General features: G+C 43.5%; 1 protein-coding gene across 2 annotated transcripts in view; it reads right to left on the bottom strand.

Annotated features, from left to right (window-relative positions):
* Positions 1-2,042: 2,042 nt before the first annotated feature.
* Positions 2,043-21,014, bottom strand: part of C2H7orf50 (chromosome 2 C7orf50 homolog) — a 250,345-nt gene continuing 231,373 nt past the window's right edge. For both annotated transcript variants that reach the window (XM_007666520.3, XM_029057782.2), the window contains exons 4-5: positions 9,918-9,999; positions 2,043-3,046 (exon numbers count right to left, since the gene is read on the bottom strand). In XM_007666520.3, the coding sequence (XP_007664710.2) occupies positions 2,864-3,046; positions 9,918-9,999 (265 nt within the window). In that variant the 3' untranslated portion in view covers positions 2,043-2,863. The remainder of the gene's footprint in view (positions 3,047-9,917; positions 10,000-21,014) is intronic.

Below are 21,014 nucleotides of genomic sequence, written 5' to 3'. Positions count from 1 at the left end.
TTTACCTAATTAAAATAATTGTACTAATATTATGATACATAGCGATGTATGATATTACAAATGATATATGTACCAATAACAAATGATATTTATTGAGCCCTTATTGAGTGCGGAGCACTGTACTAAGTATTTAGGAAGATACGATAGAGTTGGTTGATGTGATCCCTGCCCTCGAGGAGCATGTAATCTAGCAAGGGAAGAACTTTAAAATAAATTATAGAAAGGGGAAGCATCGAAGTTTAAGGATAGGTGCACAATTGCATTTTGTGGAAACTGAGAAGGAAAGGAGCATCATGGCCTAGTGGAATAAGCATGGGCCTTGGAGTCAGAGTATCTGGGTTCTAATCCCAGCTCTGCCACAGTAATAATAAGGATGGTATTTGTTAAGCATTATGTGCCAGGCACAGTACTAAGCACCGGGGTGTATACAAGCAAATTGAGTTGGACACAAGTCCGTTGCATGACCTTGGGAAAATCATCTAAATTCTCTCTGCCTCAGTTCCATCATCTGTAAAAATGGGGATTAAGACTGAGGGACATGGACTGTGTCCAACCTAATTATCTTGTACCTGCCCCACTGCTTAGTACAGTGCCTGGCACATAGTAAGTACTTAACACTGAAAAAAACAGAGTGGTAGGGTTGGTACAGAGGGAGGGCTCACCATTACTCCTCCAATTAGGCAAAGAAATCTTCCTGGAGGAGGTGGGATTTCAAAAAGTGTGTGAATGATAGCAGGGCCTGGGTGGTTGTAGGAGGGACTGGCTGTGATCTGAGAGGCAGAGGTAAGGGCAGGAATGACAGGATGAAGGGGGCATTGGTTTTCTGATTGTAAGTCAGTGCAGAACACCAGAAATGGAAAGGCAACTGGGTTGAACATATTCAAGTTCAGAGGGAAACGGTCCCATAATTTTTCCCACAAATGGTTAAGAAAAAAGAATCTGTTGCCCTGCTGAATTTAAAGTCTGCTAAAAACAGATGCCCGCCAGGCAGGCTTCCCAAAGAACTCACCCTTGCACACCATATGGTCATTTCCTGCATGACAAGGCGAGCAGGTTGGATATGAGCATCTTCTGATCCACTCAGCCAACAGCATCTTCACTCAAATGGAAGACATCAGTTCACTGAACATCTGAGGAGGCAATGTGTGTGCTTTTGGGGCTGACATATGTGTTTTGTTCAATCTCCTGCATGAGGGTTTCCATGATTCTGGCTCATCAGGAGCTTGGGCCTTTGATGTTCTGGCTGAATTACAATGGAATGGGGAGCAGGTCTTCAGGGTCAATTAAAAACACGCATCACGGGGTTCTGAATATGGCTTCCAATATGACTATCAGCGGGCCCACAGCTCCTGGATCTCTCCAAAAGTGGGTGAATGGAAAACATTCAGATGAATTGCAGGATTTCGATTAAAAAGGCAGAGTAATATGACAGCATAATAAGAGGATGTAGCAGAAGACAGAGAGCTCTGTGTGTGTGTATGTGTGTGTGTGTCTAGAAAAGAGCAGAAATGGGGGAGAGGAAGAAAATGGAAACAAAAATATGGCTGTAAATCACCAAATAGCTGCTGGATTGATCCTGCTGCAAAAATACTTGGTAACCACGTTCTCTCTGACATCAGTTATTCTACCTTGGCTTAGCATTTTGTATTAAATTCCATTATAGTTACTCTGGCTCTCACAGCACATCTTGTATCACTCAGAATGTTTGGCTCACAGTGGATATGATTTAAAGAGGGTGCGATATTTAAACTGCTTTTGGAACAGTAAGTATATTGCCCTTTTTTTTTCTTTGAAAGAATTGTAGTATTTCGTGGTTGGGAAAACACAGCCAAATGCTGTAAACTGCCAAACCTTTAAAGAATCAGGTTGGCAAGACTGGTTGAGAACAAGTGGTCAATTAGAGCTGCTGTTAACATCAGCTCTCCAGCCTGACGAACTCCTAATTAACGGCCTTGTTTTCTAGCACCACATCTACAATGCTGCCCCCTCATTGCCCTCCCACTCCCCCCGGGGATGAGACCCATTCATATAGACGTCAAGGCAACTGAATACAAATGAACTCTATTGAAAGACAATCACACAAGGCAAATGAAAATGAAATTGAGCGGCCAGCCAAAACACAGTTACAGCACAATTTATGGATTTCATTTTTATTAAAATCACAATCAACCCATTCTAGCCCATCCAGGTACGTGGCCTAGTTGATTCACTGCCTTGTGTTTGTTCCGTAACTAAGCAACAAGTGCCGCGGGACACCAGAAAGCTTGAAATCGACCGGGAAAATGAAAGAGGTCCCAGAGCTTCGAATGTCAGAGCTCAGGCAGGTTATGAGCAAATTTATGACCAGAGCCTTGATGGGCCGGTTGAAAATGAGCTCGTCCAAACCCCTGCAATGGGCGTCTGAGGCCGGCAGAGATGGATTTCAGCTGGCAGAGGGAATGCTGTACTCTATCTCCTGTCCTGAAAAAACGGTCTCTTTGTGAAAGACTCACTGGGGCCTAAGGCCTTCCTAAGCCGAGGATTTGGGCCTCTCTCCACCACTTCATTGCGATTCCATTCTGATCCGGGAGAGTTTAAAAGACACAAAAGGATCATTCACTCTCCTTCCAAGATAAGATCGGATCACTTAAAATGAGATCACTGGACATACCGAGAGCTTGTACCCAGGAGTGAAAACGATAGGTTTAAACAACAGAGCATTTTTACCTCCTGATAATGTGCTTGGGGAAAGATCTGATTTCGCAAATAACAAAAAAAATAATTGCTTCACGCAAGAAAGGTTTGGTTGTGGGGATGAGGGAGGGGGAGGGATCCCTTCATGGCCAGAGGGGCGTCTTCGGGAAGGAGCCAAGGCCTATCCTGTTTATGACAACAGCTGGAGAACTTGTCGGATCCGTTCGGCCTTCGCTGAGAGATTGGGGTCGTTGGGCTCAGTGGCGTCCAGCTCTTTCATGAGAGACTCAGCTTTCTTCACGGTCAGATCTCTGGCATTGCCTTTCAGGCCCTCCAGATAGGAAAGGAGGATGGAGAAGTATTTTTCTGGGACCTTGGGAAGAAATAGAAGAGAAACCTCAGTAGGTAAGGTGAGGAAAAGAGATTACCCAGTCTGGAGAAAAGGGCCCAGAGGCCACTCCACTGACAGTGTCAGCAGAGAAGTAACAAACAGTCTGAGGGACTTCACGTTTCACACATTCCAAGGCTCAAAGAGGCCCTCTGGCCCAGAGTAAATCTCCTGAGTAAAAGGAGGAAGTTAGCCACCTCAGATTATGCTCTCTTGCCTACTGAGAGAACCTTGCAGATCACAATTTACCCAAGAACCAAATCCAGAGGCTCTGAGATGGTCTTATGGCCCACCGACACCCCATCAAACTGCAATCTATGTAACTGACAGTCCACTGCATACAGCTCAGAGCCGGAAGGTGTGTCTGACAGAGTGTTCATGTGAAATGCTCACTAGCCCGTCTGTAAAAGAACTTATTTAAAGTCATATGGAAACCATTTCCAGATTACATCTACTCAGGCTCTGATTCAATTATGTAAGTACCACATGCCCTCGGTATTTTTTTTCCCCTTTCTTTCTCCATCTTCTGGTTTTTTCACAAATGGATGAGAGATGGATGAAAATATTGGTTTTGTGCTTCTGAGGGACACAGCCTGGTTTTCCTCAGCATTCAGCGGTTTTACTCTGGGCGCTTAACTGGGGTAATTTACACAGTGATGGATTTATTCAGTTCTAGAAATGCACTTTCTCTTCTGTCCTCTGCCATGCTATTTGCACCTCTGGTGAGAGCCCTGTTTCTCTATACCTTCTCTCCCTATGCTAAGGCATTTGGTGGCTAAGCTTGAAGCTGCAGTTGATGCCCAGTGTACATCAATCAAAGAATCAACGGCACTTATTGAGCCCTTACTCTTTGCACAGAACTGTTCAAAGCATTTGGGAGAGTACAACAGAGTTGGTAGCCACGTCCCCTACCCACAATAAGCTTCTACTCTAGAGGCCCATATTCCATGAAAACCGGTTCAAGGTACCCAAGGGAGCAGTGCAACTTCATGAGATGATGGCCTCCTTCAAGTTACCTTCCACTTTGCTCCAGCCAATTCCTCCAGGGGTAATCAGGCTACTTAGGTGCCTGGAATGAACATCTCATTTTAAAACAAGGCAAGAGAAGGCATGATGAGCCCATGAAGTAAGGTGATGGGATTTGGCTCATGTAATCCCCATCTGTTCCTAGTGAGTCTACTGGGAATAATCTCAGCTCCTGCAGAAACATCAGGATCAAATAATGGATCTATGAGACCCATAAATTCAACATCGAAGATGCTGGGGTACGTGAACGGAGGGAGGAGTTCTCAGAAATCAAGGAGACCGTCAACTGAATGGAGGCTCAACTGATTAAAGGTGATGCAGAACAAGATAGAAATATATTTGCTGCAAATGGCTGGTTTAAAACCTTCCTGGGGCAGGGAGATGTCCTAAATGCCATCTAGAGGTTCATCTAGCTCCAATTTAAATCATTATTCAAAGTACGTATTCTCTCCCTTCCCTCTTCAGTACTACAAGCAGTAGGGCTGAGTAATTATTCTGGCCTCCAGCTACTTACCACATTTTGTAAGTGGTTGAGGACTGGCCGATAACAGTGAAGAGAGGAGAAGTGGAGGGGTGGGTGGGGGCAATAACAAATCCATTATTATTATTATTATTATTATTATTATGGTTTAATTTCAGAAATGCAGTCACCTCATTCCGAGATGTCTTTCCTGTCTCAAGGTCTGCTGCAGATATAGTCGATAATCACACCCAAACTACTAGCTAGCCTGGGGTTCACAGCCTGCCGGGAAGTTGCTCCAAGGACCGACGGCTGGATCCGAGCGAGGCAGAAGGGGCCGCATGTTGAAGCTGCTGGCTCAAAGCCAGACTGAATCCAGACCACTGCCTAGATGTGGGTCACGGCCTGTGGGCCTGTCCAGTTCAGGGCCAGAACTGGCTTCCCGGTATTCCCGAGCATTAAGTGTAAACCACGTAAAAGGAAACTTGAAAAATGGAACATTACCCCCACCCCCGTGCCCCACATGTGATCTTTCATAATAGCATAACCCGAGAGGTTCAGCCGGGCAGATACACAACCTCCACGGCCATCTGGGATGCTCTGACTCAGCAGAACCTGTGTGCTTTGCAACCTTGGCCCATACCTCTGGAATTCTTTTCCCTCCTAGTTATCGGGCTTCATTCTGGAATTCAAACGCATTCCATGACACTCAATCTGGTATTGTGCCTTTTGACCCAAGAGCCCTAAAGGTCTCAATGCAAACCTCATGGGGAGACCCGCAGGTGGTGGTTTTGTTTTCACACTTATGACAGGATTTGCCCCTTGGCCCTAAGGATAGGCCTTGAAGTGATCATGGCTGTGCACATCCTGTGTCTTCTCTGATGAGGGTTTTAAAAATATTATTATTGCCAATAATAATAATGATGATAATAGTAATTGTGATATTTGTTATGCACCTACTACGTGCCAAGCACTACACTAAGTGCTGGAGTGGATATGGGCAAATTGGGTTGGAGACAGTTTTTGTCCCACATGGGGCTCACAGTCGCAATCTCCATTTTCCAAATGAGGTAACTGAGGCACAGAAAAGTGAAGTGATTTGCCCCAAAGTCACACAGCAGACATGTGGTGGAGCCAGGATTAGAATCCATGACCTTCTGACTCCCAGGCCGGTGCTCTATCCACTATACCACCACCTTTAAGTTCCTGCATTCAACAGTGAATTCTCTAGGACTGTCACAACTTTGTCAAAAGGGCCGATGCTATGGATGTATTTTCGGGATGTGTTGGTTTAGATTCTGATCTGTGACAGTTGTTCTTCACAGCTTCTCTGCCCAGAGCTGGGTCCCAGAGGCTCATGGCCAAATCCAACCTATTACCTTGCTCTTCAGCCAGCAGAGTGGGGATGAGCATTCACGTTCACCTTCACCAATGCTCAAAAACTATTTACTGAAAAAAGGATGGGAAACTGCCTCCTAAAAATTTACCTCTCCTGGGAAGTATTCCCTGAGTGACTACTCCATACCCTCCCATTTTCTTTGTTAAGGGTGTTTGTTAAGCTCTTACTATTCTACGTGCTGGGATTGATGGAAAACATTATGGCCTAATGTGTAGAACATGGGCCTGGGAATCAGAAGGACCTGGGTTCAAAGATCTGCTGCATGACCTTTGGCAAGTCACTTCACTTCTCTAGGCTTGTTACCTCATCTGGAAATGAGGATTAAAAATGTGAGCCCTATGTGGGACAGGGACTATGTCCACGCTGATTAGCTTGCATCTACCCAAATGCTTAGTACAGTGCCTGGCACATAGGAAGCACTTAACAAATACTATCATTATTATTACTACAAATCATTCAGGTTGGAAATAGTCCCTGTACTATATGGGGCCCACAGTCTAAGTAGGAAGAAGAATGGGTACTGAAAAATCCCTTATTTTACAGTTGAGGAAACTGAGACACAGAAAATTTAAGTGACTTGCCCAAGGTCCCACAGCAGACAAGTGGCAGAGTTGGGATTACAACTCAGGTCCTTTGAATCCCAGGCCCGTGCTTTTTTCACTAGGCCATGCTGCTTCCCATGATCACTTTGTGATCAGGTGGTCCCAACAGCCAACTCAGCACTCTTATTTGTTGTAATTTTATTTACTGACTTCTCATTTCTCATTAGTTTTCTTTATTCACTTGGGTTAGTTTATATCTATTTTCTCATTTGTGACTATGGTACAATTGTCGATTTAGGTCTACCATCTCTTCCATTATATTGTCAGCTCCTGGGCCCATGGGAGAGGGTTGAGGTCGGAGACTCGGGTTTACTGCGCGGAAGAAGGTAACGGTAAACCACTTCCGGATTTTTACCAAGAAAACTCTTTGGATACACTACCAGAATGATTGCAGATGGAGAGTGGGGTGTTCTGGGAGAGATATATCCATGGAGTTTCTATGGGTCGGAGACGACACAACAGCATAAGACAAGTAATGAAATCACTAGAATATATACTCCATGAGGAAAGGGATCACATCTACTTATTTTACTGTACTTTCCCAAGAGCTCAGTGCAGTGCAGTGCTCTGCAACCAGTAAGCTCTCAGTAAGTTTCACTAATTGATATCATTAATAAATATACATTAAGTCCTCTTCCTCCTTCTGTCCTGTGAATTAGAGCGAATTATGATATTCAGGGCCAGACATACAGAACGGGATGGTCTGAGACACATACCCAAGAGAAAGGCAAAGAAGACTTCACTGACCTTGTTTTTTTTCTCTTTTTCCAGGACTGACTGTGTCCTGGACTTCACCCGTCTTGGGGAGATTTGTAAGTCGAGGAAAGGAGGGAGGGGAGGAGGGGGTTCCAGCTGCTGGAGGGTCCTAGGGCAGAGTTGCTTAGATGGCTATTTTAAAATGGTCTTTTAATTTTATTTTAGTGCTAAAAATGGCTCCAAACCCACATCTTGGTTTTAGAGCTATACGGTAATTTTCAGAGACATGCATAAATGCTAGAAGAAGGAAAGGAAGGGAAGAAGGAAAGAAGGGAAGAAGGGAAGGAGAGAAGGAAGGAAGGGAAGGAAGGAAAATATAGTGAGAAAGAGGAAAGAAGGAAAGAAGGAAAAATAGAGAGAGGAAGGAAGGAGAGAAGGAAGGAAGAAAGGAAGGAATTAAAAAATATACAGCAAAAGACAGAGGAAGGAAGAAAGAAAGAAGAAAGGAGGGAAAGAAGGAAAAATAAAAACAGAAAACAGAGAGAGGAAGGAAGGAAGGAGGGGAAGAAAGAAGGAAACAGAGAGAGAGAAAGAGGGAGGAAGGAAGGGAAGGAGGAAAGGAAGGAGGAAGGGAGGGAGGGAAGTGAAGGAAGGCAAAATATCTGTCAGAATTCTATGTGGCCGGTTAAAATCAGTAGCTTCAGAATATGGCCTGGACAGCTCTAGGGAAAACATGAGGCCTTGGGAGAATGGAAAGGAAGGAAAGTAAGGAAGGATAAAATACAAGAAGAGGAGTATAAGCAATTATCCTGCAATCTCTGATTAAATATTCAGAGGGTCATTCTTTGATGACATTAGCAAGAAATGAACCTCTTTGCTTCCACGCAGTAATTGCTTTATGGCTATGTCTCCGGTCCCTAATGTAAAATTTGATATTTGAGGTTAGGTTGGAATCTGCATTGTAGAATGGGTGCAGGCCACTGAGCATTGCCAAGGCAGTTGTTACTTCTGCACAAAGGAGAAAGAACAGATGCAACGGTCCTGGGCCACAGCAACTGGAGGCCCCAGCTGGCCAGATATTACGTCTGGTTAATCACAAAAAACATTTTTGAAATTTCTAGCTCCCATCACTGTTGTCAACTCGAGTTCTTCCTAAAATCACCAGGGAAGATACTGAGCTATAACCTAAAATTTCTCAACTGATCACACGAAATGATAAACACAAAGCCTAATAAAAATTGGTTTCAAGCTCAGAATCCTTAATTGAGTTTACCTTTTGAATGTCACCATTCATACCTTGCTACTGTTTTTTCAATACAACAGTAAAAAGTGACAATACCTGCCCACAATGTGATTATCTTCTGTTTGATACGTAGTAAGTGCTTAACAAATACCACATCTATTATTACTATTAGGAGCTCATTCAGGCTAAGGCGGCAAGAAGTTTTTACTATTAGGATGTGGTCTGCTCCCCCTACATCTCACCCAAGCTTAATGAATCCCGGACTGCAAGTATAATGCCCACGCATGGACAGGAACAAGGGTAGTCTAAACTTCAATGGAGCCAGGGAGGAAGAGAGTTGCTACACTGCCATTTTAGGTTTTGACAGCAAACAGTATATTATGGAAAGGAGATTTAGCTTGCTAACAAGCCAAATTGATTTGAATGTTTAAGATAACAACTGGCTTTTAACTAAGGTTTCTTGGAAAGAGGCTTTAACATCCAAACTGTAGAGCTGCCGGGGGGCAGATCACAGTGTTTGTTAAGCATGTGTCCGATTAATAAAGTATAGTATGTCCCCATGGGAAATGGCTGGCCCTGGCTTTTCTGCCCCCATTTCACAGATGGAGAAGCTAAAGCAAAGTAAGGGGGGTGACTGGTGCAAGCCACCTGGCGAGCGGGTTTGTGGTGGAGGTGATGACAACGATGATATTAAGTGCTTACTATAATGATAATAATTGTGTCATTTGTTAAGCACTTACTATGTGCCAGGCACCGTTCTAAGCTCTGGGATAGAAAGCAGCGTAGCTCAATGGAAAGACCGCGGGCTTGGGAGTCAGAGGTCACAGGCTCTAATCCCAGCTCTGCCGCTAGTCAGCTGTGTGACCTTGGGCAAGTCACTTAATTTCTCTGTGCCTCAGTTACCTCATCTGTCAAATGGGGGTAAAAAAAAAAAAAACAAAAAACTGTGAGCCCCATGTGGGATAACCTGATCACCTTATATCCCCCAGTGCTTAGAACAGTGCTTTGCACATAGTAAGCGCTTAACAAATACCACAATTTATAATAATAATAATATTGGTATTTGTTAAGCAGTTACTGTGTGCCAAGCACTGAGTGCTGGGGTAGATACAAGGTAATTGGGTTGGACACAGTCTCTGACCCACATAGGGCTCACAGTCTCCATCTCCATTTTCTAGGTAAGGTAACTGACACACAGAGAAATTAAGTGACTTGCCCAAGGTCACACAGCAGGTGAGTGGCGGAGGTGGGATTAGAAACCAGGTCCTTCTGAATAGTGCCCCCCGCCGGCCCCCCGCCCCACCACCGCCAACCAGCTGAGGAAACAGACTCCCAGCCTCGTGTTCCAGGCTCTGCATTTGCCCAAAGGCAGATGGGGCCGACTGTACTCCACCACCACTTTCTGAAAGGAGTTCAATTTGGATACGCACTTGGTCACTCTCATACATGTGCAACAGGAGCCAGGTTTGTCTGGTCTTCTGGAACTTCCATGTCTTGCGTTTTTTTGACCAGCTAGGAAAAATAAAGGACCACAAAAAACCCCAGTTAGACCACAGCTGAAGTTGGTTTGTTAAATGGAAGAGAAAAGTTTAATTTGTTAGAAAAGTCTACTCTGGATAAAGAGGAGAGAAGAGTTTTTGCAAGATGGGGGCAATTTTGTGGGGCCTGGGGAGCCTCTTTTACACGAGGGATACCTTCTAGTCTATTTCTGCCAGGCAGGGATTTGGGTTCTAAGCCAAATAATACTCGCCCACGTGGCCTTGGGCAAGTCACTTAACACCCCCTAGGCCCAGATTTCTCATCTATAATTTGGGCATAAGATCCTTGCTTGCCCTCCCCCTTGGACTGTGAGCCCCATGCAGGAAAGGGACTGTTTTCGATCCGACAAAGCTGTATTCACCCCATCACTTGGTACAGTGTAAGCGCTTAACATCAAGACTCACAAGAATCAAAGAATTGCTTTCCTTTTCCTCTAACCCCATCCAAAGCTAGTTCAAATAGGGAAAATAACCCATGTGTAAACATCAAATTCACATAATACTGATCTGGGATAAAATACCAAAACACAGTAAACAAACAACCCACTGGTAATACTAAATCGTGAATTCTGGTCTAGTATTCAGCCACTGAAGGGAGTGGAAAACTCTGTTTGCTATAAACAATGAAAGAAACAAAGGGCCTAGTGTAGCGAGCAAGCAGAGCCAGTCAGTACACATTAGCTCTTTTCTCTCCCTTTCAGTGGGGGAACCATACATAACAAGAAACATATACAACATTACATGACCCAGCATTTTTTGATTCAAGTTCCCCAGTCTCTCATACAATGCAGTGCAACCAGTGGGTGGCCACTAAAAATTACTGATGGTAATATTTCCATTCAGATGGACAAAATGTGTCACTATTGAAAGGCGTATGGTTAGGGAAGTAATTTCACTGTATTTCCATATGAAGGAACTAGCGCCTTCTTAAGGGGGAATGCAGGATTTTTGTTCTTTTCCCAACCCAGTCCACTTCTTGATAAGCTAAACCATTTTTTTAAAAAATATGGTATTTGCTAAGTGCTTACTATGTGCCAGGAACTCTACTAAGCACTGGAGTAGGTATAAAGTAATCAGGTTGGACACAGTCCATGTCCCACATGGTCCTCACAATATCAATCCCCATTTTAAGGATGAGGTAACAGAGGCACAGAAGTTAAGTGACTTGCCCAAGGTCACAAAGCAGGCAAGTGGAGAAGCCACTCAGAATCCAAGTCAGCTGCATTCCAGGTGACAAGCTTATTAACAGTAATATGCTTGGTAACACCAAAGCGATCAGCCATTCAAGGTATTCCAAACTGATACCACAAGAGGAGAGTGCATCCAGGGAAAGCTGGCAGTTCAAGCAGCTTTGGTTTTCACTCAGAGGTTAAACCTCCAGGGCCTCAGCAACAAATCTCTCCGGAAAAAAAGAAAAAGTCTCCATTGCAGCGACAAAGATTTCCATACTCGGCACAAAAAGAGTAATGGGTAGTGTGTGTGTGTGTGTGTGTGTGTGTGTGTGTTGAGTTTTCACTGGAAAAGCTCAGTGGAAATGTATCACAGAAAGTCCATGATAAAAGGGGGTTCAAATCATAAAAATGGCACACATAACAGGAAGGAAAATAGTCATAGGATGGATGAACATCCCCAGAAATGCTAAATCAAATCCATGACTTAAAAGGCAGTTACTTTGTGACACCCTGGTGGAATAGTGCAGTTGACGGAGTTCAAAAGTATGGAAACAAATATTAAAACCTGAAGCAAAACATCAAACCCAGCATGCTGGCAGGGACTTCTGACCAACTGGGTATTTCTTCATATTGACTTTGAAATCAGATGCAAAAATAAAAACCAATGAGAATCCAGATCCCATTTTACAACTTTCTAAATTCTTTCTCTGGCCAGTGATGTGTTCCTTGTCAGTGAACACAGAGACCAGTGTTTTATATCATTCAATCAAAGGAATTTATGGAGTGTTTACTGAGTGCAGAGCCCTGTACTAAACACTTGGAAGTCGACACCACCCCTGCCCTGGAAAAGCATCCAATCTAAAGGGAAAGCCAACACAAAATAATTTAAGGGAAGGAGGAAGAAGAGACCAGCAAGATGAATATGAGAAAAAGCTTAAAAACTAGAGAATGTAAAAGTCAGGATTATGGATCACTGTGGGTACATAAGTGCTTAGATGATGCAAAAAAAATGTTAAGGTGAGAGTTGAGAGAATATGACCTAGGAGAAAAAAACATGAATTGGGGAAAATACTGGTTGGATTTTAGAAGGGCTTTGACGATGAGGAGAGCTGTGCGCTGGTGGATTTGAAGTGGGGAGAGTGTGAGTAAGGAATTGGAGGCAGGAGATTTGAAAACGATGCACAGCGGGAAGATAAAATTTGGTATAGTGAAAGAAGAGAGTGGATAAGTAAGAGGGAGAGAGCCGAGGGGTTTTCTTAAAGCCAGTGGTTAATTGTTTCTACTTGGTCCAGAGAGCAATGGGTAACTATAAAAGTTTTTGAGGAGTGGAAAGGACAAGTTTTAGAAAAATGATCCAGGCAAAACAGTAAATGTGGACAAGAGAGAAGAGGCTGAAGGCTGGAAGACCAGTGAGGAGGCAGATAGTAGTTTCCACAGCAGTTTCACTCCTTAATCCCATAAGAGGAACAGCATGGCCTAGTGGAAATAGCCAGGGTTTGGGACTCAGACCCATTTGCCTGCTGTGTGAGCTTGGGCAAGCCACTTAACTTCTCTGTGCCTATTTCCTCATTTGTAAAATGGGGAATCAATACCTGTTTGCCCTCGTACTTCAATCAATCCATCAATCATATTTATTGAGCACCAACTGTGTGCAGAGCACTGTACTAACTGCTTGGGAAAGTACAATATAACAATATAACTGACATGTTCCCTGCCCCCAATGAGCTTTCAGACCAGAGGGGTAATAGACATTAAAATATATAGATAAATTTCATAGGTGCTGTGGGGATGGGGGATGAATAAAGGGAGCAAGTCAGGGTGACACAGAAGGGTGGAAGGGAGAGGAAGAAAAGGACTTAGACTGTGAGCCCCATTCTGGGTCAGAGACTATGTCTGACTTGTATCTGGTAACTTGCATCTACCCCGATGCCTAGACCAGCACAGTAAGAGCTTAACAAATACCATAATAATAATAACTGTTATTTATTATTATTACTATCCCTTTTCACCCCTTTGACTAAGCCAATAGAATGGCTGACTTTGGCTAGAGAACCAAAGTCAGTGCCAGCCACCTAGAATTTGCTGCAAATGATTTCCTATTAACCACTCTGTGTACCTTGTCATCTGAAATGAACTGAATCTGATGGTTAGAAGAGCACTGATCAGCAAAGCAATGGGGAGCAAGAGAGAGAATAAGTGAGTGATGAAGGACTCTGAAAATGATGAAAAGGATTGTGATCTTTAGTCATAAGTAGCATTAAATCAAGATCTGCAGTCTTGACTCCTGGGGATGGTCTCCTGAGATCCTACCATGGGGCTTTCCCCTTATGTGATTTAATGAATACATCAGAATAATTGGAATAACCAGAGTAAGTTCCCTTTATAACTTTCTATTTTCTTAGACACAGGTAGGTCAATTTAGCTGCCTTTCCAATTTGCTATTTGATACTCAATATGCGTCTCAGGAAGAGGCAGGCTTGAACCTGGATGAGAGCGCACAAACAAGATACAGAAGAATTTCACCTAAACTCTTTGCTGTCTTGGGCTCCACTTTCCTTACCTCTTAGGCCTGGGGCCAATTCTTTAATATATCACCCAGTTGTTGGGTAATTAGTCCTCTGTATACAGTTACTGTTTATATATTTTTATAAGCAAAGGCTGATTGGAAAAGCATGTGCCTGACTAAAGTTGAATAAATATTTCACTCTTGTTGAATGGATGTTTAGTTATATTTTATTCTGGCAAGTGGGTGAGCCTTTAATATCCCCACCATTCAAAATAAAGACATTTGTAACTAAATTTAACTTAAGGCATTCAAGCCCCATTTTACATTTTTATTGTACATTTAGTTTGGGAGAAGTGGAGATGGGGAAAAATGAGGAAGACAAAGCAGTATATTTAGAATTAGGATGCAGTCTTTTTTTTAATGGTGTTTGTTAACCATTTATTATGTGCCAGGCACTGTATTAAATGTTGGGGCAGATAAAAAATAATCAGGTTGGACATAGTCCTATACTATAGGGCTCATAGTCTTAATCTCATTCTACAAATGAGGTAAGTGAGGCACAGAAGCGACTTGCCCAAGGTCACAGCAGATAATCAATCAATCATATTTACTGAACACTTACTGTGTAATGCAATGTACACTTAATGTACTAAGCACTTGGGAGAGTACAATATAGCAATATAACAGAGTTGGCAGATATGTTCCCTGACCACATCGACAAGTGGCAGAGTTGGAATTAGAATCCAGGTTCTCTGATTACCAGGCTGCTGTTCTTTCCACTAGGCCATGCTGCTTCCCCTAAGGCCGTTAGAAATGGAGTCCCTTTTTGAACATCTTGGAAGAGGAGGTAAAACCTGTCTGCAGCTCTTAATAACCAGGCCTTAGATAAGGTCTTAATCTTAGCCTCCCCATTTGCAAAATAGAAGACTGGATACTAAGGAAACATAGAGAACGAAGGTGGCAATATTTGGGGAATCCTTTGGTGATCAGCATAAATAATACATGGTGTGTGAAATATTCAAATGACTGAACTTATAAAAATCCATGGTGACTGATAATCACCGTGCTCTGTGAGTTGCTATGAGAGGAGATGCCAAAGATTCATATAACACAAATGGTAGAAACACGACTGCAACCTTCACCACATTCACCTAGTGTCTAGGGAAGGAAGAAAGAAAAGACATCACTGAGAAAGCAGGGAAACTAGTTAGGTTTCCTAGATTCAACAATTTACAAAGCAAAGGGCAGGCCCTTGAGTAGCTGTGATATTTCTGGTGGGAGCCTGATCAGTACAGACGCCTGCAGGGTTGTGCCCGCAGCACTTATAAAGCACTTGTATTTTCAGAGTGCTTCAGTACTTGTTGATCTTCAAAACACCTGCGGAGGGGAAGCCAGTCTCACTCCTACCAAATCCCAGAAACTTCCCCAGGAACTGAAAGAAAAATTTTCAACTCTCGGCTTCACATTTAGCCTTTTGAGTAAATGTGCCTGGGTTATCTGAGTGTACCTTAGAGACACAGCCTTTGCTTCTGGGTGCAAAAGAATAGTGAAGAGGACTGGATGGTTTTGGGAAGGATCTTGCTGTTGCTCTTACAACTCTAATAGGAACGAACTTCAATCATCACTTGGGCAGAATGCTGGGGAAAAGCAATAGCACACCACAGTCCATCCATCCATCCACTCGCCCAATTGTTTGTTCATTCATTCATCCATCCGCCCACTCACTCATTCATTCAAAAGTATTTACCAAATACCCACTGTATACCCTGCACTATACTAGTGATTGAGAGACCACAATAAGAGATTTATTCCCTCTACTTTCTCATTCAATTTATGTTCTCTTGTTGCAAATATTTTTCCCCCATTCTACTGATTTCCCTCAAAGCTCTGGTATTTCACAACCCCTGAAATATAAGACAAGTTAAAGGACATTTAATGAGAAAAGCTCGGATTTTTTTTTTGCTTAATATGTGTACAAGAATTTACTCAAGTTATTTACTTTCTGGATTGGGCAATGAAGCAAATGAAAGTAATGGAAGCAGTAAAATGAAGGAGAACACCTCTCTTTTCATGGATTGTACAACTGAAAGGTTTTTATGCTTCCCTGTAAAGAATTTTATTATTTTAAACACATATTACTGTGACATCTCTTCTGGGATTTATCTGGACATTTTGACTATTTTCAAATGGTAGGGACAACACAGCTGAATATTTTTAAGAGCAGGAGTTAACATAATTGAAGACACATTTTCTATAAAGAACTTTATAGAATTTAATGAAAAATACCTACACTCTTACTCACATGGGGGTCACATGTTCACATAAAGAATTTATAGTACTGCACTTAAAAAAAACAAGAACAAAAGTGATTGAGAATACCATATATACCTGAGGATGGACAAAAACCTCTCTCCAAAATCCTCTAAGTTGCTCAATGATGTGAATGGAAATGGTCACTTATCTGCCGGCCAGTCTAGCCAGTCAAATATGGTAAAATTTGTCTACAATAACAAATGAGTAGAGAAACAGTAATGGAGGTGAAGTGTGTGGTCCAACCATAAAGCTTCAGGCCAGGAAAATCCCCAGGCACTAAGGTCCTTCATGGGGAGTTTTCTTTGTTTGGGTACAATTCCCCTAAGGACTTTCCATCTTCATCCCCCCCTGCCTTGGGTGGTTTAGGTGTGCTCCTGCCCTGAGACCCCCTAATTCCCTTTCCAGCTCTACCCCTCCCTGTTTTTAGGATTCCACATCTGAGAGTGTTGGAATGAAATTAAATCTGCAGCCCTTTGGACCACATTCACAATCGGCCATACTGAGAGTGGTCCATTATCCCCGGGCTGCAAGAGAGCACTTCCCTGAGCCCAAGGCAGAAAATTTGGGGCAGAAAGTAGGCGTGCCAAGTCTTTTCATGGTTTATATCCAAATTTACACTTCATTTCCAAGGATTATCAGAATGAAATGCAGCAAGTCATATCCTCTCCCCTCTCCACTCTGCCCTGCCCTCTCCTCTCTCCACCCCACCCTGCCCTTCCCCTCGGTCCATTGCTACCCAGGATTGGTGGTGGAGTGCAGAGTGCTGTTTCCTGGGGGACCGATGAGTCTTGCTCAACCCCTGCACCCTCAGCTCTGACTGGCAAGTCAGAAGTGCAGGAGGAGGAGAAGGGGAAAATGAAATAGAAACAGTGAGGAAGGGCAAATCAACGATTCAGCAAAGGAGTATGGGTGTGCTGTGGAAAGGGAGAGCGGTAGCGGGGAGCAAATTTCTTCTTGGAATTGGATCCGAGAAAAGGGTTTCTGGGGCTCCAGGGTCACTAATTTGCAACTGATCCCCTACAGTCCCCACCACTGACTTTTGCCCCCTTCTGCATGTTCTACCAATCTCCACAGACCATCTGCAGGGATCTATGGGTTGGCAGATACCTAGCCTCGACGGCACAGAGGATAAAGCAATTTAGACATTTACAACTGGAAGGGTACAATTTTAGAGGCCCCGTGGGGTTCTCCCCAGCACAGCACTGGCTGAGTTTTAACAAGCACTGAGGTGAGTCTCCTTCGACCCCTGGAAAATACGAGGGGGAGAAAGAGCTGGGTGGTAAGCCTCTGTGGGAAATTCTCCTGCCAGAAAGAGCAGTTTGCAGAATGCAGATGGAGAACCTTCCAAAGCCTTCGACCGGGATTTGACATTTGGGAACTGAAAGTGGTTATTGAAACTGGTAATTCCTTTTTCAGTTCGGGTTGTACCAATCTCTTTTCCACTCCAGCCTTAAATTTTAGGGAAGTTGAGGACTTACCTTAGGGTTGCTCAACACCCTAGCAAGTATTGTTGACTAAAGGCAGTCAGTAGTTCCCTACCCAACCACCTCAGGACCAACCAGGAGGCTATTCCTGAAACAATGGTCCAAAATGCACAAAAATCCCATCTCCAAAGAGACTTCCACAAAGAGGAAAATAGGGCTGCTGAAAGCTTCCATTCCGGGAGAAGTGAACAAAGACTGGAATTGATGCCATATTCCTGGCATCTTCCCAGGGCTCGCATCAGTCAACCAATCCATCAGTGGTATTCACTGAGTGCTTACTATGTGCTGAGCACTAAACTAAGTGCTTGGGAGAGTACAACAGAGATGACAGTCATGTGCCCTGCCCACAGGAACTTACAGTCTAGAGGTAGAGACAGACACTAAAATAAATTACGGATATGTAATACGTACTTTGGGGCTGAGTATGGAGTGAATATCAAGTAGTTAAAGGATATGGATCCAAGTGTCTTGGCGATGCAGAAGGGAGTGGGAGAAGGGGAAAAGAGGGCTTAAGCACGGAAGGCCTCTTCGGCACCGGGACACATTCTGGAGTTTTAAAACAACTTTGAACATATTCTCCCATCTGCTGTGGACAAAAAATTATGGAGATTTATATGGTGGGGAGAAAATCTTTGAGCTATTTTTTTTCTTGACAGTAAATTAAACACCAAAGAATGGAAAGAAACTAATTTCTAGATAGAAAGGTTCCATATAATCACTTACTCTGCCCAGGTGTCAGGTTTTAAGAGAATAAAGCACATCTGCCCTGTACAGCCAACTGACAATAATCCAAGGCCCTTCAGCAGAGTACTGCAAATTCTTCTGAAAGCCAAGCCAAGATTTCTTTCTCAGCAGGGTAGAGTTCTCCATCTTTTCATTTGTGATTCTACTACAGTGGGAAAAAGCCAGAACTCCAGATTTTCTTCTCCCCTTTCCTGCCTTCTGGGACAAAAGTCCCTGCCGGGCAACAAGAGAAGTGGTGCGGTCTCGTGGATAGAGCATGGGCCTGGGAGTCAGAAGTCAGCTGTGTTTGACCTTGGGCAAATCTCTTCACTTCTCTGGGTCTCAGTTACCTCAGTTTACTGTGCCCTGCAATGTTTACTTTATTATTCGAACTATACTCACCAACTGGATTCATCCCATGGACCCACAAGAGGTTTTCCCCTTTTGAGCCTCATCAGTCAGTGTTGATGGAAATGGATTTAATCCCTTTCTCCTGAGATAACATCGGGAGGGAGAAATCCTGGAAGGGTGGGGGACACACTCCTATCATGATTCCTTCTCTCAGCCAGCTGCTCCTCCTTTGCTTTGTGGGTCCTGGAGATCTCTAGGGTTTGCAACCAGCCAAGGGTACAATCTGTTTCTTTGCTTGCAAAAAAGGGAGGCTCTTTTCAAAATTCACTTTTGGATGACCGCTGCACATCATTTTCAAAATTCCTAATGCGACTCATAATTCTATCTGCACCCACAGGACAGATGGGAGGAGGCCATCCCAGAAGAGGGGGGAAGAAAAAGAAAACAAGGATTATTTTCCCTTCTCCCGCCTTTTTTGTTAGGCTGTGTCACTTCCAAAAAGAGCGCGTGTGTTCTCTTAGTTCTCCTGGATATGCTGCAATACAGCCCACATGAATTAGGCTACAATACATTCTTTCTGCTCCAGCTGTCCCCCGTTCTCTGAGTTTCTCTCAGTTTGTCTTGGAGCCAGAGGACACTGGGGCCAACTCAGCTCAAGGTCTGATCGCACCCGCTGAGGGTAAGTAACCCAGTGGGATCTAGCTCCAGGTAGTGACATCTTACTCAGAGGAGGCCTGATATTATTTTTTCCCAGATCATATTCACTGCAAATATGCGGTGAGACACCAAGGGCACGAAAAATTCTGCTTAACTTGAGGGGAAAGTATGAGTCAAAGAAAGGGGAAAAAAAAAAAAAAAAAAAAAGAACAACTGGTTTTTCTTTCTACCCGCCACAAGAAACAAGAAGAACAGGGCCCCATTCCTGGCATACAGATTTCACAAAAAGCTAACTTAATCCAACGAGATCATTTAAAGTATGCTGTGGGCAGTTCATTGCAGTCACATGAATATTGTGGAAATGGCCAGATGATGGTGAAGTTGTCAGCTGTGGGAAGAAAAATGAGGACTTCTAAATCCTCTCCTGCTTCAACCACCCAAGGATAGATGCTGACTGCCCCTGACACTGAGGTAGGTCCCACTGGTCAGTTACCCTTGGGGAGAAGCTGTTCTTCACACGAACTGTGATTTGAAGACATAAAGGAATGATCACTAGGGTAAGCTCCTTGTGGGCAAAGATCTTTTCTACCAACTCCTCCAGGAGGTCTGCTCCAATTAAGCCATTTTCCCCAGCTCCCTCTCTCTCCTGCGTCATCTATTCACTTGGACCTGTACACTTTAAACACATGATATTCACTCCACCATCAGGCCCACAGCATATGTACGTAACCATAATTTACTTATTTATATTAATGTCTATCTCCCCTGCTAGACTGAAAGCAGGGAACAGGTCCTCCAACATGTCTACCAATGAGAAACAGTGTGGCCTAGTGGAAGGAGCATAGGCCCGGGAGTCAGAGGATCTGGGTTTTAATCCTGGCTTCTCCACTTGTTTGCTGTGGGCCTTGGACAAGTCACTTAACTTCTCTGTACTTCAGTTACCTCATTTGTAAAATGCAGATTAAGACTGTGAGCTTCATGTGGGACTTGGACTATGTCCAACCTGATTAGCTTCCATCCAGCCCAGAGTTTAGTATAGTGCTTAATAAGCACCATAAAAAAATTGAAAAAACCTCTGCTGTATTGTACTCTAATCACTTAGTAAAGTACTCTGCCCACAATATACACTCAATGGATATGATTGATTGGCATCATTTGGGTTTTTCACCTTCCTAATTAATACAAGAGTCAAAACTTTAAAAGTGTTTCCATGAGAGGAGGGGAAGTGAAAGAGAGGGCAGAAGGAAAGAAACCATGATTTGGATCACATCTTCTTTTGGTGGGGAAACTAAGCTGTCAGCTGTCATACCTGACCTCCCAAGAACAGAAAAATAGAAAGAAAAAACCCAAAAAGTTGACGCAGTCAGGACTTGGAAAGACATTACAGGATACTTCCCCAAGGTCACATAGCAGATAAGAGGAAAAGCCGAGATTAAAACTCCCAGGCCCATGTTCTTTTCACTAGGCCACATGGTTTCTCAATAGGCCACAATGCTTCTCACTGGTAGACATGTTGGATGACATGTTCCCTGCCCACAAGCTTATAGTCTAAAGGGGGAAATAGACATTAATAAAAATTAATTATGGATACATACCTACATGCTGTGGGCCTGAGGGTGGGGTGAAAATCATGGGTTTAAAGGGTATAGATTCAAATGCATAGAACGATGCAGAATGGAGAGGGAGCCGCGGAGAAAATGGCTTAATATGGGAAGGCCTCTTGGAGGAGATGTGGCTGTAAAGAGGAGATAAGGCTGTAAAGGTGGGGAGAGTAGTGGTCTGG

The sequence above is a fragment of the Ornithorhynchus anatinus genome, chromosome 2 (genome assembly GCF_004115215.2).
Source record: "Ornithorhynchus anatinus isolate Pmale09 chromosome 2, mOrnAna1.pri.v4, whole genome shotgun sequence".
Lineage (NCBI taxonomy): Eukaryota > Metazoa > Chordata > Mammalia > Monotremata > Ornithorhynchidae > Ornithorhynchus > Ornithorhynchus anatinus.
The sequence above is the reverse complement of the archived record's forward strand: the minus strand, read 5'-3'. Positions and strand labels throughout refer to the sequence as shown.